Source organism: Rhea pennata, chromosome 1, assembly GCF_028389875.1.
Source record: "Rhea pennata isolate bPtePen1 chromosome 1, bPtePen1.pri, whole genome shotgun sequence".
NCBI classification, from domain to species: domain Eukaryota; kingdom Metazoa; phylum Chordata; class Aves; order Rheiformes; family Rheidae; genus Rhea; species Rhea pennata.
This window is the reverse complement of record NC_084663.1, coordinates 86,374,990-86,400,875: the sequence shown is the minus strand read 5'-3', so window position 1 is coordinate 86,400,875 and position 25,886 is coordinate 86,374,990. Positions and strand designations below refer to the sequence as shown.

The 25,886-nt window shown below is 46.2% G+C and overlaps 2 protein-coding genes across 3 annotated transcripts; one reads left to right on the top strand and one right to left on the bottom strand.

Moving 5' to 3' along the window:
* The first annotated feature begins 2,966 nt into the window (after positions 1 to 2,966).
* Positions 2,967 to 5,962, top strand: COPS7A (COP9 signalosome subunit 7A). The gene is made up of 8 exons (XM_062594191.1): positions 2,967 to 3,166; positions 3,247 to 3,322; positions 3,703 to 3,791; positions 3,868 to 4,070; positions 4,540 to 4,645; positions 4,857 to 5,008; positions 5,342 to 5,407; positions 5,687 to 5,962. The coding sequence occupies exons 1-7, from the start codon at positions 3,005 to 3,007 to the stop codon at positions 5,379 to 5,381; spliced, it is 828 nt and encodes a 275-aa protein (XP_062450175.1). The 5' UTR covers positions 2,967 to 3,004; the 3' UTR covers positions 5,382 to 5,407; positions 5,687 to 5,962.
* A 12,547-nt stretch (positions 5,963 to 18,509) lies between these two features.
* Positions 18,510 to 25,720, bottom strand: MLF2 (myeloid leukemia factor 2). Of its 2 annotated transcripts, XR_009960629.1 has the most exons (9): positions 25,551 to 25,719; positions 25,283 to 25,355; positions 23,129 to 23,255; positions 22,625 to 22,660; positions 21,013 to 21,066; positions 20,465 to 20,590; positions 19,985 to 20,144; positions 19,651 to 19,892; positions 18,510 to 19,092 (listed from the first exon to the last, which is right to left on the bottom strand). XR_009960629.1 is itself a non-coding variant. In XM_062594203.1 (8 exons), exons 2-8 carry the CDS (start codon positions 25,330 to 25,332, stop codon positions 19,714 to 19,716), a joined length of 732 nt encoding a protein of 243 aa, XP_062450187.1. In that variant the 5' UTR covers positions 25,333 to 25,355; positions 25,551 to 25,720; the 3' UTR covers positions 18,510 to 19,713. The 2 variants fall into 2 exon arrangements, 1 of the variants encoding a protein (XP_062450187.1); XM_062594203.1 differs by having other exon boundaries at positions 18,510 to 19,892; positions 25,551 to 25,720.
* Between the last annotated feature and the right edge of the window lie 166 nt (positions 25,721 to 25,886).

Genomic DNA, 25,886 nt, shown 5'->3' with positions numbered 1-25,886 from the left:
AGGGAAAAGTCTACCAGGTATTCTGTCAGAGAATAACAAAAACTAGTCACTGGAGGGTGATTAATCACAGAAGCAAACTTCTAAGTGAAGTGAAAGATCCTCTGTCTCCTGAAGTCTTTGAATCACGACTGGAGACTTGTTTGGAAGGTAGTTCCTGATCTGCAAATTCCTGAAGGCTGTGAGAGCATATGGGAAGAAGATTACCAGACAGCTACCCTCTTCTGAAATTCTTCTGTAAGCAACTACTACCAGGCTGCCTTAGGTATAATTAGATACAGATCTTATGTCCCTGTGTGCAATAACCAAATTATAGGGCTCAAAACTTTCTGGATCATGTTCACTATCCAAGAGATTCACCCACCCTCCTTTGTCTTCAAAAAGTTTTTGGCTAGGAATTTGTCATGCTTACACACAGCTGTGAAAATCACCTCAGAAGAGGTGACCTGGGCTACATTTGGAGAACTGGGAAAAATGTCAGCAGCATTTTGACAAGTTTTTCAGATTCTGCAGTAATAAAGACTCAAGCAAGTTGTAATGATACAGTATAAGTCTATAGGCTCTAAAGTGGGACAGTAATGGTGCCGGAAAGATGGTGGCTCTACGGAAGGGAGAAGATGGTGGTTTTATCCTGTAAAGATCAAAGTGAGATCAGAAGAAGAGCGGGATGATGCTAGAGGTAGTTACAGAGACAATAAGAAATCCTGAACACTCAGAAATAATAATCCATAACCTCCCAGCATGATAAGATTTACTTCAAAAATAATGAAATATTGTAGAGTATTTTCATTTGTGTTCTTTGCCTCCTACTCTTGACTTTTTAGGTTACACAAAGATCATATTTCACATTCTCCTGTAGCCATACAGAGAAGAGCTTGCTTTGTTAGCAACATGATAGCAGGGGAGTTAAAGTCTCCAGGAGTTTAGAATTTAATCTCAGCACCTGATTCCCTGAGTTAGGGAGGAGGCAAAGGCTTTGCTAAGTTATGGGCAAGTTGTGGATGCCTCCTAGTGTGAGTTTGCACATTTTAAGACGAGAAGAGTCTCCTTGTTTTGAGAGCTCAGATTTATTCAGAAGACCTCCTCTTCTTTGCCTTTGTTAATACATGCAGGACAACAAGGGAGCAGAAAAACAGTGGGGACCAACCTAATCCAGTACACTGGACCTAGAGGTCAGAGTGAAGGAGGAGGGCAGAGGCAGAATCATGCCACTAGGATGCTCAAGCTGCCCAGCTCGATCTGACTAATAATGTAAGGCAGCAAGCGTGTCAGAGAGTGTGAGGGAAACAGATCGATAGAGAGATAAAACTGAGATGGAAGGAGCTGGCGAGGGGGTGGGGAAGAGAGTAATAAAACACGACAAATCATTGCAGTTACATTTTAACCTGATTTGTATGCATCCTGTGCTGGTGTAAATGAAGGCATCAGGCCTAAATACAGAAACAGAGAGATGAAAGAATGAAGGAGACAGATTTCTTATTAACACTGCCCATTAACTTGTCTTCGCAGCTCCAACCCTACCTTAGAGGCCCTGCTTTCTCCTCAGTGTTGCTATATGGAGAAACCAGGACCTTGCAAGCTCTGAGAATAGGTATTCGTGGCCTGTCCCTGATTTATTGGACCACAGTGATCTTCATTCTCTCCCAGAGCAATGACACATGGTGTCTCAGCTGCATTTTCCCAGGCAGAGCATAGGAAATGCTTCTTATGGCCCTGTTCACTGAGAACCTCTGACATTGCCTGGTTGCTAATCGGGGGCACTCTGCTCCCTTCTTCTGCCAGTAGCCTCAGCACGGAGACTGAACACTGAACACGCCTCAGGCACTGAAACCCCTGAAAATGGGTCAGAACTACACACATGGCTGCAGAAATGAGCTTGGAGCAACCCTCCTGTTACTGTTACCCTTGCTAGCTGCAAGACTTGATGGCATGACCCCTCAAGGCAGCCACGGGCCATATTTTGGAGCATAGCACCCCAAAGGAGGCTTCTCCGTAACCCAGCCATAGCACCTGCAGGACAAGTAGTAGAATCAAAACAAGTAATGAGAAGGCAAGTAAGGCCTTTACAAACTTAGACAACACCTAGATGAAGATTTCAAGACATTAAAGGCCACTGTCTTTAGGATGTGCTAAAGAGATCAAGCTGAAGACTGATTCTCTTACTCACAAGCATGTGTTGGAGCGTAAACCTGGCCCGACTGCCTACAGTTTGAACACGGCAAAGACAGGCTGACACTGCGTCGGCTGCACTGCTGCCCGTGGGCTTGTTGCCGCCTTTGCTTCCGTCTAACACCGTCCCTGAATTCTGAACCAAACCGACAGTGAGAAACTCAGTATTGCGCTGGAAACAAATGTTTCCTGACTCCTCTTTTCCCCCAGCCCCCCGACAACTCATCTCAGCCTACTGCATGATTTATAGGTAAAATAAGGCCTATGAGGATTTTACGAAAGGATCCTCCGTTTCCAGCCCAATCTCTATAAAAAACATTTCCTCTCGCAGCGCGGCAACGCCTGCAGTGAGGCCTGCCAATCGCGTTACGCTATCTCCTTTGCCCGTGAGGAGGTAACTGAAGTGTATCGCGAGCGCTTCCATGCAGGTGCCGCCCGGCACCAGCACCGGCACCGGGACCGGGACCGGGACCGGGACCGGGACCGGGACTGGGCCGCGCTCGGGCGCGGGGCCCCCGCCGCCAGCCGTGCCCTGCAGGGGGCGCACTCGCAGCGGGCCGGCCCCGCCGCGCACCGCTCAGACTGGCCAATAGAAAAGCTGCGGAGGCGGGACTGGCCGCGTTCTCCTCCAGTCACGGGTCGGGGCGCGGCCCGGCGCGGCGCGGCCGAGCGGTACCAGCACCCCGGAAGCGGCCGCTCTGCGACGGCGCTGCCATAGAGAAGAGGGCGCGGGGTGGGGAGTTGCGGGGGAGAGGGTCGAGCTGGGCCGCGGCGGGGCCGGGGCGCGGGGCCGGGGCCGGGGCGCGGGGCCTGCCGGCCGCGGGTGAGGGGGAGCGCCATGGCGGCGGAGGGCAAGGTGACGGGGCAGAGCCAGGAGCAGTTTTTGCTGCTGGCCAAGGCTGCCCGCGGCGCCGCCCTCGCCAGCCTCATCCACCAGGTGCTGGAGGCGCCGGGCATCTACGTCTTCGGGGAGCTGCTGGACATGCCCGCCGTGCGAGAGGTGAGCCCGGCGGTGGCGGCGGCGGCGGCGGCGCCGCGGGGCGGCCCTGGCGCGAGGTGACCCTCTGCTCTTGACTGCAGCTGGCCGACAGCGAGTTCGCGCCCGTCTTGCGCCTGCTGACCATCTTCGCCTACGGGACATACGCGGACTACCTGGGTGAGCGTGGCCCTGCGTGGGTTTGGGTTTCCTTCATGAATAACACCATGTACACTCCAATTTGTTGCATCTGCAAGAACATCTTGAGGAAGATATTGTTAGGGGGTGAGAGGGAGGCCTAGGTGCCTGTGGAGGTGTGTAGGCCTCTATAAGTACGACATCAAACCGACTGGAGGCCACGGGGAGGAAAGAGGGCTCAGAAAAAGTCTTCAGAGCTGTAAATTACCAGTGGTGGCTTGTCAGGGCAAAGCATTGCTGGGGTGGATTGGTATTGTGAAGGCTTAGGAAATAGGCATGGTGTAGATGCTTGTCTTGCAGCAATGGGAGATGAAAATTGGGATTTATATAGTCTAATATCCTCCTCTTTGTTTTGAGAATAGCTGAGGCAGCAAACCTCCCTCCTTTGACAGAGGCTCAGAAGAACAAACTGAGACACCTGTCAGTTGTTACTCTGGCTGCCAAGATCAAGGTAATGGCCATATTTTTCCTCACAGTCCTTCTTCCACTGGGATTGCCTCATACTAGTTACCTTCGTGTTTCCACAGTGCATCCCTTATTCAGTGCTGCTGGAACAGTTACAGCTGAAGAATGTTCGGCAGCTGGAGGACCTCGTGATTGAGGCTGTGTATGCAGATGTGCTGCGTGGAAGCCTGGACCAGCGGAACCAGCGCCTGGAGGTGGATTACAGTATTGGGCGGGACATCCGGAGGGAGGAACTAAGCACCATCACCCGCACCTTACAGGAGTGGTGAGGAGGAAGCCCCCCATAATAGCACCTAAAAAGGTTAAAGGAGTCGTCAGGAGCTTCCCCAGATTCTCTGTGCCTCTTTGAAGGGAGGAGGGTTTTGAGGTGGTCTACCCAATCGCATTTCCCTTACTTCAAAGGAAAATAATTTTTCAATTCCTCTGTTTGCTTCTGGAGGGGTGATGACAGCTCAGCAACCTCTGCACAGTTATGGCTTCTGGCAAGAGACTTCCTGAGTATTCGTCTGTATAGCTTCTAATCTAGTGTCACTTTATTTGTCCTCTGCCCTTCTGCCATGTAATAGTGTCACTACATTAGCACGTGAGACTGCTGCTCCTGGGTCTTCCCTGCCTGGTTTAGTCATCACCTTGCAGTCTTGTTGGCCTCTAGAGTTGAAATCTGTTGTCTTTCACTTTTTATTCTGTGCTGTGCAAATATACCTGGCCTGTTCAGTCTTACATCTTCTCTACAGGTGCCAAGGCTGTGAAGTTGTCTTGTCAGGCATTGAAGAACAGGTTAGTCGAGCCAACCAGCATAAAGAGCAACAGCTGGCACTTAAGCAGCAGATAGAGAGCGAGGTGAGTGGGCTGGGGAGGGAGCAGCCAGTACTGCTAACTTAAAAATGACTGGGAATCAGTACCATGTAGTTGTTGCTATCTTTGCTCAAGTAAGGCATTACTTTTCCCCTAGGCTGGGACCCAAAAGTGCCTAAAGAGTCCTAAATCAGCTAAACTTGCTAGCTCTTTTGTTTGACCTGTTTGTTTGGTTCTTGCTTTTCCAATTTGGCAGGTGGCAAATCTGAAGAAGACAATTAAAGTGACAACAGCAGCTGCTGCAGCAGCTACATCCCAAGACCCAGAACAGCATCTAACAGAGCTCAGGGATCCAGCCCCTGGCACCAACCAGCGCCAGGCTAGCAAGAAAACTTCCAAAGCCAAGGGGTGAGAAGTGGTGGCAACTCAACGTTGCCACTATTTGCGTGTATGGAGGAAGTGAACCAGTGGAACTGTGTCAAAGCAATGAGGTTACCGACTGCAGAGCTCTGCTCCCTGGAGATGGGGTGGTCACAGATGTAGCCCTAACTGAGCTCTGTTTCTTACTGATTTGGAGGGAAAGGCATGCAGTTCTTGGTCTGAAGCAGAGATCATAAGCCTTCCCAGTGTCCTGCCCTTTTCCTGCTGAGAACATCAGCCATTCTTCTTTGTGTGCATTTGGAAAAGGAAGTCAGGGGTGAGCCTTAGTGCTCCATTCTGAAATATTCTCTCTCTCCACAGGCTCCGAGGCAGTGCGAAGATTTGGTCTAAATCAAACTAGTTGGATCTTCCTTCACAACTGGGAGGGTGAGAGGGAGAGGTTTTGGCGGGGTGGGGGTTAGCAAGGGTCCCAAGTGTGGTGCTTCTAAACTCATCTCCAAGATCCATCTCTCTAATTCTGCTGCATGTTTGTTCTATTTCCTGTCTTCTTCTTTTCCAGGCAGTCTGTCTCTCTTCTCTGTCATAGCATTTTGTTCTCTAAGCTTCCGGTTCTATGTGTTGCTGTTTACCCTACCCATCAAGCCCCTATCACCATGACCATACGTTTCTCTCTCTCTCTCTCTTTCTCTCCTTGTCTTTCGACAGATTAAATTTAAAGAGCCGTAGAATTGTCAGTCACCTTTGCACCATTAGGGCATCAGAGAAGCTTGGAAAGAGAGTGCTGGTGCTCAGCAATCATTTTGGCTTTATGAGACCCCTGGGATGCTTTGCTCCAGGATGCAGCTGCCATTTTTGATTGTTTTATCTTTGTTTTGCTGGGTGGGAGGGTAGTTTTTGAAGGGATTCTTTTAAAATATATAAATATATTATAAATACCTTTAAAACAATAAAAATATAGATCTATGGACATATCTATACAGACTCGTGCTTCTGCAGTGGTGTTTCATTATGCCTCATGCATCCTGATTTTGGATGTTGCAGAATAACTTGTCATATTGAAAACCTCTGTCCAATCTATGCATGGAATGCCCTCAAAATACTCACTTCCCACACAAAAGGTAAGTGCTATGGCAGTTGTATTGGGATAAACGTCCATAAAGTAGGAATGAATTGTGGCTCTTGTGTAAATAGTTTCTATTCAGGATCTGTAACTGCTGTTGATTTGGAGAAGAGCTAAAACTTTGGCCTTACAGTGCTTCTGAATTTCAAGTTCAGCTGTGATGGAGGGAGATGTCCTGCTGGATCATTTCCTTAGAATTAACTTAAAAATATCTTTTCTTCATTGGTATCTTCTGTAATTGATTTGCATACAGAATTTTTAAAGCATGATTTTTCAGTGAGTCTCAGAGCACTAGGAAGATGCAGAGACTAGGAAAACATCAATATATTTTTGTCAGTACTAAGTGATATGGTACTTGTGTGACAAAGAATTGAGAGTAACAAAATTAATGCCAACCAGTGTAAGTTTTTTGTAGAATGTATCCTGGTTTACCCATTCCTAGGTGATGTAATGTCTGATTGAAAATAAACATTAATGTAATTGACTGCTGTGAGATGCCCAGAAAAACTCATCTAGTTCTTCAGAGGATGCATCCTTGAGACTGGCTTGATGCAGAGTCAGACAGATGTGAGGGTCAAACTGCTGTTTCATGTTGATGTAAGCTGATATAAGTTGACATACATCATGAATCCCACCCCCAGTTGATTCTGCTTCTTGTTTTGTGCCGGTGCTAATAATATTTGATTCCCTGAATGTGGATTGCTGTGTGTCAGCAAACTGGCAGAAAATTTATCCGACAACTACAACAAAAAGCCCTGGTGGTTTGCTGCAAGGGTGAGACTTTATCAGTTCATCAGCCTGGGCTATTTTTTGTCTGGGTTAGCGAGCTGTTTCAGCTTCCTATGCAGACAAATGAGAACTGGAACTAAGGGAGGAGTTTGGGACTGTACAGACAGGAGCAAGACTTGTGGTGGGGTGAGACCATTTCTTTTGATCGTGGTAAGGCATTATGTCGTCTTAGGGCTCATGCTTCACAAAAAGCTGATTTGTGCTATTTTGCTGTTTTATTTTACTGATTCTCAATGGTCATAATACAGCACTAGCTTTCACTGGGAAATCCCACTGTGCTGTGAACACTGTCTGTATGTAAGCATACAGGGCAGGAATATACCAACATACTCTGCCAGGGATAGGGATGTGTCAAGCTGTTCCTAGGTGGCTGCTGTCACTCACTGAGGTGTTGCAAAGAGCTAGTCCAGCCCAACGCCTCCCCCCTACTTTGTGACCCTATGCATCAAACCTTTTAGGTGTAGTTAGTTGCTGAGGAAGTGCAGAGCAGGAGGGCTTTGGTATTATGTTCAGGCAGAAGATACAAATTCAGCTATAGGAGAGCATGAGGAGGAGCTAAGCTTGTTTTGCCCCAACTCACCTGGAGAGGTCTGACTAGTTCCATGCAATACTTTACTTGACAAGTCATGTTTTCCATAAAACACAGGGAGAGGCTGTGATTATGCTTTCATCTTTTTAAACTATCTTGAGCCTTCCTCCATCTGCATCACATCACCTTTGCCTGTCTCAGGGTGGGAAAGTCACCATACTTCATGCATTTGCAATTGTCTGTGAGAAGTAGCAATGTCTGTGTGCATCAAATTCTCCGCATCCTTAGGAAAGGCTGGTCTGAGACTGAGGTGCTAATAGGGGACCTGATACCTGGCAAGCCCTGAGCACCTGCCAAATATCTGTGGCACCTCATGCCCTTTGAAAGAGAAGTCTCTTGCAGAGGCATTGGAGGTATGAGTCTAAGGAAAGGGCCAAAAATGGTCTCTCTGATAAAGTGGAAGAGGAAGACAAAGCACAAGCACTAAAAGACTGTTGAAATCCAATGGGAAGGGGAGCCAGGCACTTCACAGTCACTCTGACCTTTTGACATGAATCCTTGTAATGGGGATGGAGTGGTGACACCTCTACGGAGATCTGAAGTAACCAATAATGGATGAGGATGTTTGTGCCTTGTAAGACCCGCATTGCAACTTACGGAAAACGGATGTAACTACCTGGCACAGCAGCAATAGGGTGTACCAAACACGTGCAGGGCTACCAGCAGTGCAAGAATCTGTGTTCCAAGTTTCTTGGATCCTTTGTGACTTGTTAGTCTTTGCTCTCTTTAACTATGTTGTGGGCATTAGGTATGGAGGGTTTTTTCTCTTTCTTTTTTTTTAAACACCTTGGATCCACAGCTTAAGTCCTGGCCTCAGGGTCTAAAGGTTGGGTCAGAAAAGCCCATTTTGTTCCTCAATTCAGTACCAAGAGCTCTATGCTGGTTATTCTCAGTGGTATTCTTGTACGAGCACCCTTCATGTGCGCACATTAATGCAGAGAAGCAACAGAGCTCTGGGCCTCTTTACATATACATGCTCCTTTTAGTCTGGGGAGCACAGAAACCAGCGCATGGCTAACAGCAAGCAAAGGGCAGGCCGAAACAGGCCCAACAGGGTCCTGTTACACTAGCTTCTAAGCCATGCTGAAACCCAAGGCTCAGAGAATTCATGGCTCTGCGTGCGTTTATCATATTAAAGCAAGCGTAGGTTTGCCTCTGTGCCTCAGCCACAAGTTTGTTCTGTGGCATCGCCTCCACCCCCCCTCCCTCTCCGCCCAAGAGTCCACTCGACTGTAATCGCATTTGATAAGCACAGTCTTAGCCCCCTCTTTCTTTCTTGTACCTCTCAAGGCTTGTGTTGTGGATTTCAGAAGACTTTCAGACTAAATGTATTTGATCTGAAGGGCATTTGCACAACCCAGAAAGTCTTCTGTTTACTTTCAAAGGGAACACCTTTGGAAAAAAAAGAAAGCAGAAGACAGCATATAAAATTATTTCAGGGCTTTTTTTTAAGACGGAAACACAAATGAGGATCTGTTCAGTGCAGAAGGAAAATAGTGCTGCAAATTGCCTTGCCTGATGGCAAACAGCAGACAGGATCATAGGTTTCCCTTTACCCTTCACCTGAAAAACTTGGCTTTTCATTTTCCTGCTCACTTCAGCCATGACTTTGAATTTCAGTCAGGGCGGATATGAAGATTAATTCATTAGTTAAGATTTGTAAATCACTTTGAAGAGGGTGAGAGTCAGATAAGTACTGAGCATTATTATTATTATAAGTTTTCATTTTAATTTTAAATATCTTTGTGTTTTTAACCCTGTTTCCTCCCCTCCCCCCACCCCCCCAAAAAAAAAAAAAAGAGAGAGAGATTGCAAAAGCAGGCCAAGTAGAGCAGAGCAGAAAGATCTGGACACATGACACCTTAAGCACTGGCAAGGGAATGAGGCCGAGCGGATGACAAAAGAGGGGATATGAAGAGATGGGTTAGTCCTGGCTCTAGGAGCAGGAATTTTGCCAGCCCTGGCAATACAAGTTTAAGGAATCTTGAACGGTGATCCACTGCAACCCCTTGTTGTGCGTTATACGTGGGACGCTGACATCGGGGTTCAGGTAAGGGATAAGGGCAGGAGGTAGGACGGATGCTGAGTTGCTCTGTCCCCACACTTGCTATTCACACCTGGCCGTGACGTGCGATGTCCGAATTTTGTCAGACGCTCCCCCAGCTGTCTTGGTCTAAGAGGTACCTCCAGATTCTTACTGGGAACTGGAGTTAATGATGATAATTTGATTCTCCTTATCGAATTCGTGTGGGGGGAAGGAGCGGGACGGGGCAGTTTCGCTCGAGGATGTAGCCCTTCCTCCTCTTGTACAGCATCTTCCCCTGGACTGGCCCTTGGGAAGCTTTAAGGCTGTGGTGAGCCTGCCCCCCACCCCCCTCCCCCCGGGGTCCTGCAGAAATTCTGCCAGGTTTCTTGTGGCTCCTGCTATCAATTACAGCCATACGCTTCTGCTGAGCGGAGGCATTAGCAGCTACCAGCCAGAAGCTCAGAAATCTCTTTTAAGTCCCTCAGGGGACTGGGGTGGGGGCGGGGGGATCAGCTTGGAGTAGGAAGTGCAAGGGCAAGGTGGGGTGCGTGTTCCAGAGGGGTCCAGGATGAGGCACTGGTAAGTCATAAGAACACAGCACTGGGTCTTAGTAAAGGTCCGAGTAGCCCAGCATCCTACCGCTAGCAGTTACCTATAGCTGGTGACTAGGGAAAAGCATACCAAGAGAGCAAGCACGCTGCAGAACTTGCCTATGTATTCTCCCATCCTCCGGGGATTTCAGCTCAGGGAATTATGGAGTCGGAGGTGGCGTCTTCATGTTTAATAGCGTTCAGAAGGGCTCGCTCTGATGCAAAGCGATGGCAATATTGTTAACCGCGGCAGCTGAAGCTGCCTTTGTCTGATCCCCAAATGAGACAAACACGGGTTTTCTCAGATGAGCTAGTGCTTATCAAAGTGTTTGTCAAAAATATCCAAACCTTATTTGTGCAGAGTTTTGGCTGGGGGGGAATGGACAGAGGGAGGAGGAGGGCAGGGGAGAGAAGGCTCTTGACAACAGGTTCCAGAAAGCCTGGTTTAAGGTGTAAATGATGCAAAAGATCAAAGTCCTGTTTCCAGTTTGAAGGACAGCCGGTTTCCCCATCTCTAGGGCCAACGCCTGAAGCAGGGCCTCCTCTCAGCACCCCGTCCTGCTGAACCTCACCAGCTCGAAACCAGGCCAGGCTGGCTCCCCTCAAACACTGGAAGAGGAGGAGAAGCCCTCTGCCCAGCCTGCCCCTTCCACCCCTCTCCAGTGCCCTTTCTGGCCGAGTAACTGTGGAACGGGAGAGCGGTGGGTGAGCGGAGGCGGGCTGCGGGGCAGCTCCTGGTGGCCGCCCTGCGCTGGGGGTGGCTCCTGGCCGCCTGGCCTGGCCTGGCTAGAGGGGGCCAAGCAGAGCGTGGGTGGCTGCTGGCTGGAAGAGCGCCACGGCCCATGGAGGCAGCACAAGAGCGGGCCCAGAGCTGGCACGGGGACCCCGCACAGGGCACTGAGCCCCCGCGGAGCCTCTGCAGGAAGGTGAGGGCTGAGCGGGGCAGGCGGGCGGCCTGGGCAGAGCCAGAGGCTCGCAGGGTGGCAGGCTGTGCCCTCTTCGTGCGCTGGGCTGCTGGAGGTGCTGTGGGAATTGCCCTTAGAAATGGGCCAGTGGGATGGAAGGAGCAGAGGAGAAACAAGGTCGAAATAAGGGCAGAAGGAAGCCAATGTAACCTGTTTGCACGGAGGGGTCGTGCTAGTTCTGGGGCCAGCGTGAAGCTAAAGGCGTGCAACCCAAAGTGAGGTTAAAGGTGCAGCCTGCACTCCTTGGGGTAAGGAGAGTCTTACCTCTTCCATTAGAGAGGCCTTCTGAAAGGGTGGGTTGCCACGTTCCCACCTGAAATGAGTCTGGCAGATTTCCATGGGATTTATAAGAGTTGTAGCATGTGCTGGTGGTAGGAAATCTGCTGTGCAAGCTGCATCCTCATGCATGTTCCCAGTGTCAGCCAGAGACTGGGTAGTGTGGGATCAGTCCACGCTACAGAGGCTTGGGACTATAGAGACTACGTCTGCGGCTGACTGTTCTTACGGGACATTAGTTTGCCTCCCACAGACAGACTTTTGCCAAGGGTGGGTACCAGAAGATCTGGTCCACAAGACAGGTGGGGGCACTGGTGTCACAGACTTTGTTTTCTGTGGAGCTGTACTCTAACTCTCTCAGTCAGCAGCAGCCACCCAGGCTTTGCTCCGTTCTTTTGTGTCGGCTGGAACCAACCCCTGTGGGCTGAGCGCTGACTTTGCAAGACTATGGCACACTGCAGGTAGGAGAGTCAGCAGAGTCCTACAGCCTACACCAGCAACTGCAGCTTGCAGACCTCGGATACCATTCTTATCTTGCTTTTTATGCACTGGAATGGTGACTTGTCCTACTCTAGCAGCCTTCTTTCTCTGCCATCCTTTCCATGGGCACCTCTGTAGTACTAGGTCCTACAGGGCTCTTCTTTCCTCATGCCTTTTCCTAGTACTAGTCCTTGCTTAGCTGGCTATCTAATACTCAGCAAAACCACTCAAACCCTACGGGTTCTTCGGCCACTCACTTCTTGGGTGTTTCTCTCCGCAGCTGTCCCAGTTTTTCAGGGACACCCCTGTGCTGGATTTTCATCTGCCATCTCTGCTGGGAGCAGCTGATAGTAGAATCTCCCACTGCCAGGGGAAAAAGTTCATTTGAAACAAATTCTTTGTGTAATGTGCAATTATATTCATGTTGTGATGAATTCAATAGATACTAAAATACCAGGTGGACTCGAGGGATGTGCACTTTATATGGATAACAAGAATGTCCAGAGTTGTTACTGCTTTTGTACAGGTGTTAAAAACAACTCCAGGTCCTCCTGCTCTGAGGCACAAATGAAGCTCCAGCCAGTTCAGATCAGGAGAAAACATTTCTGAGGAAGGCTTACTTTGCCCTGCTTCCTGCAGGATTCCCTGCAGCTGCCTCTAAAGTATTTAGCAAAGGCTTCAGAGCACTGGGGGAGGAAGGATGCTGCATTTGGTAGGAACAGAAACAAGACTGGCCTCCTGGTGACAGAATGGGATCTCTGCCTGTTGCAGGTACTGTGTCATAATCCCTTGCATAAACTTCTCAACTGCTGACCAAAACTAGTTCATTTTGTTGTCCCCACTAGTGCTCTTGAAAGGCTGCCCCAGAATCTGACTGCTGTAGTGGTTACAAAATTTTTCTGATTTTCAGCTTTAAATGTATTCACAACTAGTTTATATTCACTTGTTTCTGTGCCAGTGTGGCTTTAGTTTAAATTGCTCTTCTCGTTGGCATTCGTCTCCCTTGTGCATAGACTTTGCTTTGCTTGACTAAGCAAACCACCTCCTCTTACATGATGAGCTCTCTGTGCCACAGGCTATCCTGCAAGCTCTTACTTGCACTTTGAATCCAGCTTTCTTGGCTAAAATGAACACAGTTCCCATCCACAGGTGAGGTCTTGTCACCATCTTGCACAGCAACATACCTATACTAGAAACACCTTCCTGATTGCATTTGTGTCCTGGATGCCTCAGTAGATGCTTACAATCATCATATGACTGGTGATTTTGAGTCTTTCTTCTTTCCTACTGCTCATAATCAAAGAAACTTATAACCAAGAAAGTCTTGATTTTAGTACCTGTATGTCTTTACTTTTCACTTTGGGCTATTAACTTTAATCCGTTCTCTTTCCTGAGGTCTTTAAGGCCATTTACTTCCTCCTGAGTGATATCCTGATCCAGTGTGGCAATGTGTCCTTTTTGTTTTTTAAAAACAATCTTCTTTTTTGCTTTTCTTCCTATTAATGAAGGATGGATATTATGAGGCTGGTATCTCTGCTTCCAGCTTACCTCTGATCACTATGGCATTAGTGGCTGGAAATAAGTGGCACTTGTTCCATTCCTCCTCCCCTCTGGCCCCCAAATTTTTTATGAAGCATCCTCAGGATTTATAATCCTGCCAATCAGCCAAAACAGACAGATGTAAGGAGATAGTGGAAGAAACAATAATCTTAGTGGATTTTCCCCGTGGGGGTCCTTTTTTTGAAACATCTCTAAAAAAGAAAATGTCTGTGACCAGAAAAAAAAAATAAAACCACTTAGTTACATTTAAGTCAGGGTTGAAAAATACAATAAAGTCATTTTTTTTAGAAATTTTTGGAAATTTAAAAGTAGTTGGAAAATCTTGCAAGTGATTTTAAGCTAGAGTCTATATTGAGATCTAGTCTAAATCCTGTGATTCTTCATCACTGGAGTCTAGTGGCATTTGTCTTTAGGATTTACGTTCTTTCCTCACTCAAATATGCATTTCTTTCCAAACCAGAGCATTGTGCCTACAGACAGCTGTTTCCTGTAACTTGGACTTTTCTCCCGTCCTCTTTGAAATACTTGCACGTCACCAGGTCTCTTGCTTTCCTTCCCACTTTTCCCGGCAGCCTAGCACTGCTCCCTCCTCTGATTCACAGATTTCTAAAGCCTGAAGGGACCAGTATGATCATGTAGTTTGGCCTCTCACGTAGGCAGGAACTAGCTCATTTAAGTCTTGTGCCAGCTCTCTAACTTCTGCATGAGACAGCCCATCTAGGTTTAGGTTTTGTTCCAGCAACAGCTGGAAAATCCAGGTATGTTGGTCTAATAATCACGCTACTGAAAGTCTGCACCTCATTTCCATTTGCCTCGTTAGGTAGCTTTAGGTTTTCTGACAGGTTAAAGAGCCCTCTACCGTCAGAAACTTCATCCCCGTATAGCCCATGCTCAGGTTCGACTGCCAGAGTTCATTGCATCTGATGGTGCCAATCAGCTTCTCCAGGCTTCAAGTCATCCTTGTTGCTCCCTTCTTGAGACCTCCTAATCTTTGGTGTCCTTTTTAATGGAGCGTAGTTGGATTAGCCAGTGTTTATGCACTGGTTTCACTATTGTGGTGTAGAGAAGACACTTCATCTCCCTACCTAATGACCCCAGGCTAATGCATCAAAGTATAACCCATCCCCACAGCTGAAGAAATGTGCAGATAACATCCTTGGTTAACTTCATTTCCAAATCCTTTTTTTGGAGTCCCTCCAGATCTTCCAGAAAACAGTCCTCCATCTTGAAAGAGCACAGATTACATTTATGTTCCCAGATGGATGCCTTTTTGCTTTGAGTACAGCCAAAAATATATAAATAAATATATAAATATAAATAAAAATATACTTTTATAAATAAACACCATACCAATGGATATAGACAGCTCTGTACAACTCATCTTTTTCCATCATTTATCACCATCATTTTTCCTTGTGTCCTCTGAAAGCTTCATAAACACTGGTTTAATACCTTCTTTCAGACCATTAATCAAGATACTAATTAGCATTAGTTTTAGAACACTGTCCTACTAGAAATATTTCCCTAGGCTGGGGACTCTTTTTTTTCCTTCATTGTTTGAAAACCATTAGTAAACTAGAATTTGTAATATAGGTCTCCTTGTTGTTTTAATATATTTATTTTTATCAGAGAATAGCCTTCTGTGATTAAGTTAGATACCTTGTGCTGGCATAACTTTAAGTTTCTGTATTGCTTTTGTTAACCCAACCCATGATCTCATCGGAAGAACAATTTTAAGAATGTGACAGTGAGACTAACATAACCATCTTTCTTTTTAACTGATTGCATTTCCAGTCTTTTACCTTAACATCAACTCATTTACAACTATGGATATCATCTTATTTACTATTTATAACTATTGGCACAAGGTTAGCTTTCCCAGGCCTGTCACATTTCCCAAAATTCTACAGTGGTTCAAGAGGTAGCAGGAAAGGTTCAGCGAACTCCAGATCTTCCAACATAAAAACGTTTAAGGACAAAGTTCCTAATAGCTCAAACAGGTCTTATTTTCATGATAAATGCTGACATATGGGGAACTTTGACGGTTTTTTTTTTGTTATTACTGGTAAAGAATATATTCTATTTGTATGTAGCTAATGTACTGTCATCTTGGGTTATGTTATCCATCTCATCCATCTTTCTGCCAGCAGTACCACTGTAGCACCTCATTCTGCTTACCTAATCTTTTTCTTTTTTTTTTCCCCTCACCCCACATGGAAGGCCCCCTCTTCTCACTCCAGGTGCCCTACTTGAAGACTTACTTCTTCAGCAAGGCCCCTAAATACCATTGAACTGCATTGCTCTGGTGCTTCAACAAGTCCCATTTGAAGTTGACAGCTATGGGAAAAGGAGTGAGAATTGCTTTTATCCTCTTCAGATGGATACAGATGACTTGGAAGTATAGCTTTTGCATCTTACACAAACGTTATTTGTGCAAGACAAACATTTCGGGAACATCCAATCTTATCCTTCTCCATTCTGCTGAAGAAATTGTCGTAGAAGTCTCAGAAAAGTGGAACAAGATTCATCACAGCCTTCAGCTTACCCTGGTACAACATGTGGGCTATTTTTAACAGGGAACTGTTCTACTTGAAACTAATGAATATGAAGATGGGGGGGGGGGGAATAACCAAATTTAGGTGTGGTCTAAATGCAGAAGTTACAGTAGTTTAACCAAAAGTGGGTTTTCTAATTCTGTGGGTATTCCTGTTTTCAGGCAGTTCAATTAAAGCAGCGTACCTTCTGTGCAGACTACACCTGCTTACTTAAAACAACTTGGCGCTTGTCACAGATTGTCTACAGAGGAAGAGGAATAACTGAATGGTTGTGCACGCATAGCTTTTTGTTGTCATCCTGCAGAGCTCTGCATGCCCTTCATTTGGATTTTAACATCCTACTTCAATGATCAGTCAATTTTAATCAGACCAGAGTATTGGCTGAAGCAAAAGCCCCAAGCACAAGTAGCACTGAAGGCACCAGTGACAGTAGATCTTATTCCCACTGAGATACTGATGTGACATCTTTCTCCTCACCTTCATATTCTTTCCTCTTCTCCACAGTCCATCAAGCCACTGATCGAAAGGCATGGCCGTGCCCGTATCAATGCCAGTCTAGAACAGTTGAGAAGGCTTCTCCATCAGACTCCAGAGCAGCGGGTAAAAAAACTGCCTTATGTGACTGAGGGAGTCAAAAGAATTTTATTATCCTCCTTTTTTCGAAAACAACCTGCTACTTCCTGAAGTTGGAGGCTCACATACTGCCACAATCTGCAGACTTGCAAAAGAGAGAACTCTCTGATATGCTGCTTATACTTTTTGATTCAGAATCTCTAAAACCTCTCTCCTGGGCTCCTACTTTTGCTTCTCAACCTTAAGACAGCGTATTTTTCTAAGCGGCTCTCTTTTCCATTTTTCCAGAATACCAGAGCCTTGTCACAGCTGGAGAAGGCTAAGATCTTGGAAATGACTGTACAGCAGGCTCAAAAAGCCAGGTAAATCTTCCTCTTGCCTCTCCCAGACTTCAAGAGCACACAGTGGTTTGAGAGCTGTAGTTGGGGGGGCATCAAACCAGGCAGAGGGGCTGAATCCAGATAAAACTGTGTCTCTTTGAGAAAAATATGATTGCTCATGTGTTATTCCAATTTGTGGGGAGTCACTGTTAGAACAAGTTAGGCCACTAACATCACTGTTGCTACACTTCTACTTGTCAAAATTAGGAATTCCATCCCCAAAGATAAATGGATCCTCACATCTTAAAGTTCAAAGTTAACTCTTCCCCCTGCTATGTCTAGCAGAACTGTTCTCCCTGTTCTCATTCTCAGATACTGCCTCAAAGAACGGCCAAGACTTTGCTGCAGGTTATCGCCACTGTCTCAATACTGCAAGCACCTTTCTAAGTTCAGTTGGTTCTTTGCTGGATCAGAACACCAGATCCCACATCTTGCGTCAGCTCGAGACTACTACTGAGATGAAGCCTGCTGTTGCTCCAGCTCCTCCGAAAGTCTCACAACCCCAAGATGACTTGCCCTCCATTAAACCTCTCCAAAGCCCTGCTTTTCTCCATGTAGCTACTCCTTCAGCCTTGCTTTCTTCAGGACCTGCTTTGATTATGACATGTCCAGGGACTCAATCCACTCCCAGGGGACAGCTGGCTTATCCTACTCCAACACTTACCTCACTGCCTCAATCAAGTTTCCTCCTTTCACTTTCCCAGGTGCTGGAGACCTCTCCAACTGCATCCCAGATGTGGAGGCCCTGGTGAACTGTCACCTTAAGAACAGGACTCTAACCTTATTGGGGGTTTTCTATGAGACAGATCAGAGTGTGGAACTGGGGACAGAGCTTGCCCTCAACTCTGTGCTTCTCTGAGGGCTGGAGCATGTGAGAACTCCGAATTTTAAGGGGCCAGATTCTACACCCTATTTTGAAGGCAGGAGAGTCAGTATTAACACGTCTATCCCTCTGTTAGTGCTCAGACAGATGTACAGCATGGGAATGCACAGTAAGATAGTGGCACAGCATGTGCAAGTGGTAGACTTAAGTCCTACATCCTTTCCTTTGTTCTGTTCCAAATACATTTATGAAAGGGTTTACTAACAGTGTCTGCTGTGGTAGGGAACTGCCTCAAGAACCCAGGAGATCTTTTTTAGTCCTGTGCTTCTAGTGACTGCCTTTCTAACTAATTCTTTCTAAGTTTCCCCTAATACTGAAGAAGAAAAGACTATTAATAAACAGCCTTAAACAACATTAGCCTCAGCTGCAGAGAAATAATGAGAAGATAGTGGAGATATTCCCTGTATTGTTCAGGGATCATGCAGACCCCAGAGGCCCACTCAGAGCTGTACACGATGACCAGGAAGCAACACACAACAACAAATCCCCTCAGAGTGTATTGTGAAACAACAGCAGTTAAAGGGTATTTTTGCAAGTGGTGGTGTTCTGAGTTTTCTTTTACAATTTCCGTGTTTTCATTGTGCACTATTTCATCATTTTATAACTACAGGGGAAGGCTTTACAGAAAAAAGCCTTAAAATTAGACACCAAGTTTCCTTCTGATTTCCCAAGAATATGAAAGATGTTACTCAGTTCCACAGCTGGCGTACTTAGATTAGCAGAAGGCAAGAACTGATCCAACTTTTTTTTTACAGTTCGTTTCTTTATTCATTAAACATCTAGTTACAAGTTTCACAAATTAAAAAAAGTAGGTGAGCTGACTGAATAGGGGCCAGGGGGACAACAGGCTGGTCCAGCTTTTGTTCTGCTCCTCCCTTCCCTATCCCACACATCCTTCTGCTTCTCTGTAGCTGCACCAAGGAGCAGGAGAAGAATTTGTCCCAGTGAGGGAACTAACACAGGGTTCTAGCAGAATTTCCTCTTTTGTTTCACAGGGGACTAAACACAAATTCCAGAACCAGCCCAACCCAGCACAGAAAAAGTAGAAAGGGTGGAGAGGCAAGGCAGCAGCTTCTCATGCCCACCACTAATGGCAGAAAGAACAGAACCAAGGGAGAGCAGGAAAGAGATGGGAAATGAATGCGTTCCTTGCACGGCAGTGAGGTTCTCCATGCCCCACTGCAGCACCCAAATGGGGCAACAAGAGCAATGCAGAAAATTAGTTGCTTTGTTTCAACTCTTAAAGGTGGAGGGGAGGTTAATATTAAATTTGAGGAGGGTCCAAGTGGTGCTTTGAAGGGGCTTCAGAGTTTCACTGTCTGTACCTGGGTGTAAGGGAAACAAAGGAGAATATAGAAGGAGTAAGTAGTGATTAGAAAGCAGCACAGAGAACAGATAAAAGACAAGTTCAAGCCAGGGATGTTTTCACTCTTCAAACATCCCCAGTTCCCAGCACTAGATCACATGCTAGTGAACTCCATTCAAAACACAGGACAACAGACACTAGCACTTACTTGCCTTGCCTAAGTTCAATTGGATTCCATCTTTAAAAGTAGATGAACTGACTACAAAGGGGATCTAAGTTTCATACAATGACAATATAAACATCAGTTGCTTGTGTCTACAGATTGTGATTCCCACACTATTTCAACTATCAGTTAAGCCTGATACTACACTTTTTTTCTTGAAGACAAAGCTAACTTAAACAGCTTCCACCTTCCCCACTCAAAAGACCCATCTTCCTCTGCTGTCCAGATTTAGTGGGAAAGCCTATTTCCAGCCAAAACTGCAAAATAGTATGAGATTGGGGCAATGAAAAGAAAAATCATATGGCTAAGAGGCAAACACACAGTGGAAGATGAGAAAAACTTGTTAAGACTTACAAGAGCGTGTAGGTAGATTTGGGGGTGACAACGCAGCACCCCCCAACAAAGTCTGCTCTGTGTTCACCAGTCATACCGACGGGACTGTCTGGAAGGAGAATCCTCAGGGCCCTGGATTGCAAGACGAGTCCCCTCAGCCCGGCGGCCATTGCTGCCTTCATGACGTCGATAATCCAGCCCTCGCTGTGGCCGGAAACGGGATGTCTCTCGCCTCCACTCATCATCAAATGCAGCTGCATCACCTACATAAGGGAAGAAGAACAAGCTCAGTTTGGGAAGGGGTGGGAAAGTGGCATCTGGGTTTGCTGACGAGAAGGACACAGACAGTACTCACTTTCATCCATATTGATGTAGTCCTGCCTCTCCTCCTGGTCACCTGTACGATGGTTCCGGGATCGCTGCATGATGTGGGCTCGCTCCCTAATGTGGTGCCCAATTGACATTTGCTCCAGGCCACTGTCGGAATCCCTTACAGTCCGTCTAGTCTCACGAATCTGTGGACAGATTCCCATGCAGAACATCATTTTGGCTCATCCTCCCAGCCCTACTAGGCACTCTGACTCTTTCCTGCAGTATTTCAACAACATACCACCACCACTCCCAGGATGTCAGAAGCAACATAAGGGACAAATGGATTCCTCCCGCCAATACTTCCTATCCCCCGCCAGTGGCTCTCAGCATGGTTGTGAATCACTGCGTTTCTCAAAGAGCAACTGACTGCAAAGCAGAAGTGCTGTGGGTGGCCAACACCATGCCACCCACAGCAAAACCAGCTGCCTAGCGCTCAGTAGACATGTTCCAGTCTCCTCCTTACCCCACCAGGTGCTGAACGCATCTCTGAGGTCTCTTGATAGACTTTGGGCCCATCACCCAGGTTGGAATAGGAGATGACAGTTGAGGAGGTAAATGTCTGGCAGTTGCCACCACTTGTCATATGCTCCTGAAAGAAGAAATGGGGAATAGTGTAGAGGAGGGACAGGAGAAAGAAGAGATGCCAGCTGCTTCTCTCTGTAAAACGAAGTGTTAAGAAATTACATACAGGAAGAGTATAGTCTCCATGGGTCCATCTTTCTGAAGAATACTTCTTCCTATTCAATTAATTCTGGTTCCCTGTTGAACAAGTCTACTCCTGCTCTTCTTTCCTCACCCATCTCCCTCTCTGCACTCAGCAGACACACCTGAGGAACAATCTATCCACTGCTCTAGCCTGGACAGCAAGCCAGGGTTACAGCCTCTGCCATTTTGGCAGCTTGAACATGGGCAATACCAAAGAATCAGAATAAAACGAGAGACGGTAAAGAGGATGGCAAAAGCACCCTCTACACTGCTCTTAATATGAACCATTTTTTGGAGGGTTCTTACCATGTTTCCAATCATGTCATTCATCATTCCAAACATATCTATGAAGCCACCTGCCTGAGAAAAAGGAAAACAGAGTACAAAAACAGTCAGTTTGGAAGGATACAAGAGGAAAGAACAACAAACAATCTGCAAAGGACATAAAATTGCTGCCTAAGAAGAAAAAAAATAGTTTTTTTTTCCTCTTTATTTCAATAGGCAGAAAAGACAGAATTTGAGGTTGCTGTTCCCCCTAGTCCCTCAGGTTTCATAGCCCAAAATATTCCTGTCTCTCAAGATTTCTGGATGGAGGAAAGGACTTTTTTTCTTTGGGTCCAATTCCTGATGCACTGGGGTTCATGAGTCCTTGGACACAGCAACATTAAGAGTACACATTCTGATTTTTCTTCCTAACAATTGTCTTAACTATGGAACAGCCATCCTCATGCATGTTTTAACCTCATCACTGTCAACGCACAATTTAAACCAAAAAGGTGTTTCTGTGTAACACAGTAACAAGCTCTCTTATTTTCCCTATAGACACTTGGCTATTTTTAATCTTGTAAACCTAATGGCTTCACTAATATACTAGGCCAGCAGGTCTCTCAGATTAATTGTGCAACATGTAAACAAAACTACTGTGTCAGTTTAAACTTGATGATTTTTTATTTCAAGGAGCCTCTTGTTCTTGTTTTCAGAGGACCAACAATCACATGTAATATCATTATCCTTTGAAGTCTATTAATCCTTCTCAGAACTAGAACAATTCCAGGACATTCAACCTTTTCCATTGAGGTGATCCTGCAGAGCAAGTCTGCTTAAGTTAATGAAATCCAAAGCAACCTCTTTCCATTCTATTTTAGAGGATGACAAAATCCATACAATGCAAGAACAATGTTCTCACTTACGTATAGACAGTCTCATTCCACTCCTGTTCACCTGAAACATTCTGTTGTCCTCTTCATTCTCCACTGCTAGCCAAGGAGTATAAATGATCACCTGTCTAATAATGGCCAAGTCTTCTCCTTGAGTTGTCACAGTTCCTTCAGGAGCTCCAAACTGAATTCCTCAGTTTCTTTTTAAGACATATGAGGTTAATAAGTCTCTCTCCTCTCCCTAGATATTATCTGTCCCTTTTTCTCTGAAGTATTATGCTGTAGCAGCTTTAGAACTCTTCTCTATTTGATGCTCAAACACAAACCCTCAATATAAACAGTGTAAGAATTTTTCCTCTAAAACAGCTCATAGACTTGATTAAAACATTAGAGAAAACAAGAGACTGGCCTGAAGTTATACAGCAAGTCAGTGAAAGAGCCTCAAGAGAAACTGGCTGCTTTTGGTTTTAGTTCAATACCTATTTCACTATTCCATTTATTATAAATCTAAAGGCCATTCTGTTGTCGTCACCTTCCCACTCTCACTGCCTGTTAAGATAGACTGTCTTGGTCACAGTTGCTACATTTTAGCACTACTTGTGCTGAGTACTGACTCAAAAAAGCCACTAGATGTGAAACCTCAGATAAGATCTAATGACCTTATGAAACCTGAGGGACTGGGAGAACAGCAACCCCAAATTTTGTCTTTTCTGCTCTGTTGAAGGAAAGGGAAAAGAATTCAAAAAAGTCTGAAGACTCACCATGCCCAGCATTCCAAAAGGTGAGACAGCTCCGGCCTGCCAGAACAAGAAGAAAACAGAATAGAGAATCATCTTACAACATCCAGCCATTAAAACCTCTTCAAAGCACCCTCATCCTTTTTGGAAAAAGGACTGGTAACACTCAGATCCAACAAATAGTGTGAGAAAATAGTCCACAAACTCACGGTAGTTCAAACTATACCACCTCTAACAAAACAGACAAAAGCAATGCTCATAAATTTCTCCCAGTTATATGATTTTAAGGCCCTAAATCAATATATATCCCTTCCCTTCCTCTCATTCACGCTAGAACACAGTTGCCAAGAAATGTATTAATGAAAGTGGAGCAAAGGAAAGATGCAAGAACATCGCTGTTTTAGAGACCAGTTCTGCCTCCACCAACTGTGTGAAGGCGAGAGGCAAGCCCAGCCCAATCATGGTGGAAGACAGAAAGTAACCAGACAGTTCAAGAAATCCAGTGCCGTACTCAGCCCCTCTTTTTACCTGCATCCTACGACCGGCCTGGCGAGCCCCAGGCGTGGTCCCATCAGTGATTCCAAGCAGTGGGCCAAATCCAAAACTTCCAGAAAGCATGCGGTTCATGTGCTGCCGGTGGATAGCAAAAGGGTCCCTTCAGAAGGGTTGAGAGAACAATAATGAGCAAGGGATGACAAAAGACAAAAGCCCAAATAATCCTCCTGTTCTAACTCTCAGTTCTTCTTACATAACTACAACTGCACTTTCCTCTCCAAGTTGAGAGCTCAGAGGCCCAAAAACTTAGTTCTGTGTACACTAATCCTTGGGAATGGAATATCCCACCCTCTTTCATGTTGTTTCAGGTATTACACCCTAAAATCCCTCTCAGGCACTAACAGACCTCTGTTCAGAAACAGCTGGTATTCTGCTCCTACCAATGCTTTTAGGCTGAGCATAGCTGAGGCCATTCCCAAACCTCACTGCTCTAACAGATAAAAATCACTTCTCAGATCTGCAGCCATCACCATCATTTCATACCTATTTCCTCTTGTGCCAACTAAACCATGTAAGTTAACAGCTCTGCTGAACTGATCAAACTCTTCTAGAGGAGAGCTCTTCATTTTGCAGAGAGGTGCAAGAAGGCTCATCTGCCTACAAAGAAAGGACTACACCTAATGGAGTTAGATACCGTGCAACCCTAGTTATTACTCTCTCATGCCTTCAGGCATGCACAAACACTCACAAAGACTGAAACCTTCAGAATACACTGCACAGCCTGACACTAACTCTTTGGCATCCCTCCTTTCCCAAGCACCTCCGTCTGCTATTCTCCTGCAAAGTTATGTTTACACCTGTCAGAAGCTGAGACCACATAGAGCTTTTGTTCAGTGCTTCAATGTGGGAGGGAAAGGGAACACTAATTGGGGTCCCTAACTGTTCTCTCTTCTTGCTTTCTTTTGCAGCCTCCACTTTTAAAGGTATGTATTCACCACATGCTGGAGCCACAAGAATAAAGGAGATCAACAAAAAAATTGTCACAGTGTACACAACAAAAGAGTCTGAGAAGCATCATAGCATTCCTTTGCACCTATTATAGTCTGGCTTTATCCTTCTTGAGTACACGTAACCTGAAAAGTATATAGTATTCCTGAGATCACAAGATCACAAACCAATACTTTTCTCTACTGGAAATACTTTGCGTAATAAAAGCTAAACTCATACCTGTCACATTAATGAGAACATACAGTCATCCTGTGACTAACTGGGAGATCAAAGGCTCTTCTCCTCCTAATTTGTTTACAGCTGATAAAATTGATGATAAAGCAAGAACTTCATAAGCAAAAACCTGACTTTGTTCTTCTGCATAAATTAATTTCATTGAATTTCTAGTAATCCCCTGCTTAAAAATAACCTAATTCTTACTGTATTACATTGTAATTCCTACCTGTTTTGACCAGACCTATCAACTTAATTTCACTGCCAAATTTAATCAATAGCATCAAATTTCTGGACTGTGGATAGAAACAAAAATATTCAGTAAAATGAATCCCAAAAATAGCCCTTGGAACATTTGTTAGATTTCAAGACTCATATAATCCTATTTTAAATCTAATTGTTGTCATCTTCTTTTTACTTAGTTCTTTGCAACTTTATAACTGCTTTAAGAGTCTTCTCCAGCTTCACAAATGTTCTCCTGTACGGAACAGCAATGAATGCTTTACAGGAAATTAGGTTTTATATAGCTGAAGTCTTCTCTCTTCTAAAGGGAAAATTCTTTTAACAACAAAAAAGGTTAGGTATTCTAGCACACTCTTTCTTAGATAATGCCACAGTGCATTTTATCCTACTTTAGTTCATTATGCTTTCCTCTAAACACATGCTCTAATATTGCTGAAAGCAGACCGGTATGAAACAGCTATTCCTGGTGCTACCCCTTCAAAGAACGTTCACATTTTTCTCCAAACAGCTCCAAAGTTGCTCTGTTTACCGGAACCATTAAAGCTCTGTGTCCATCCATTTGGACACTAGCATAGCATATACCTGGTGCCCTCCTCAGCCTCTCAGCTCTGTAGGGAGCTCTGCCTACGCCGCAGCTACCAGCATTCCCTCCCATTGTGCCGCTCACCCCCAATTCACCTGCCCCCGTCCTCCCTCCAGAACAGGAGTTAGAGCTCCACTCACATGGCAAACAGGGGATCCTCTGGCTCGCCATCTCTCATTAACCGGAACATACTTCTATCGATCGGGGCAGGCTCTGCAGAGGAGAGAGGGGACTGAACACCGCCGAGACCGGGGGCGGCAGAAGGAGCGGCAGCGACACCGTGCCCCACAGCCCGACGCAGCTGCCCCATCGCGCACAGGCCAGGTCAGGCCAGCGCTCCCCACCGCGGCGCCCGAGGCCAGCCCAGCCCCCCCGCCGGCCCCGGCCCCGCTTGCGCCCCTCCCCTGCCTGCTGGCGCGTCGGTCGGTGCCGGGCGGGGAAAGCGGCCCGTCCTCTTGCGCAGCAACGAGTCGCCTACGGCCGCTCACGCCTTAGCTCCCATCGCGGCCTGCACTTCGCTTTCCTCTTCCGCCCCCCTCCCCCCAGCCGGCTCGGCTCGGCCCCGGTCCCCTCGCACCACGCAGGCGCGCACGCAGGAAGGCGAAGGGGGGGGGGGGGGTGGGAAGCGGGCCCGACGCCCCGCCCCTGCCCCGCGCAAGCGCAGCCGGGCGCACGCCCCGGCGCGCGACGGTCCCTGCCACCGCCCCGAGGCGGCAGGAAGTGACGCGCGCTCCGGCGCCGTCT

What these genes read in the sequence shown, in the direction of transcription:
- MLF2 (XM_062594203.1), bottom strand. Translation starts at nt 25,332, where the DNA reads ATGTTCCGGTTAATGAGAGATGGCGAGCCAGAGGATCCCCTGTTTGCC. An exon ending in GAGGATCCCCTGTTTGCCAT is followed by an intron (nt 23,256 to 25,282) that starts GTGAGTGGAGCT and finishes ACCCTTCTGAAG; the next exon opens with GGACCCTTTTGCTATCCACC. An exon ending in CTTTTGGAATGCTGGGCATG is followed by an intron (nt 21,067 to 22,624) that starts GTGAGTCTTCAG and finishes CCTTTTTCTCAG; the next exon opens with GCAGGTGGCTTCATAGATAT.
- COPS7A (XM_062594191.1), top strand. Translation starts at nt 3,005, where the DNA reads ATGGCGGCGGAGGGCAAGGTGACGGGGCAGAGCCAGGAGCAGTTTTTG. An exon ending in ACATGCCCGCCGTGCGAGAG is followed by an intron (nt 3,167 to 3,246) that starts GTGAGCCCGGCG and finishes TCTTGACTGCAG; the next exon opens with CTGGCCGACAGCGAGTTCGC. An exon ending in AGCAGCAGATAGAGAGCGAG is followed by an intron (nt 4,646 to 4,856) that starts GTGAGTGGGCTG and finishes CCAATTTGGCAG; the next exon opens with GTGGCAAATCTGAAGAAGAC.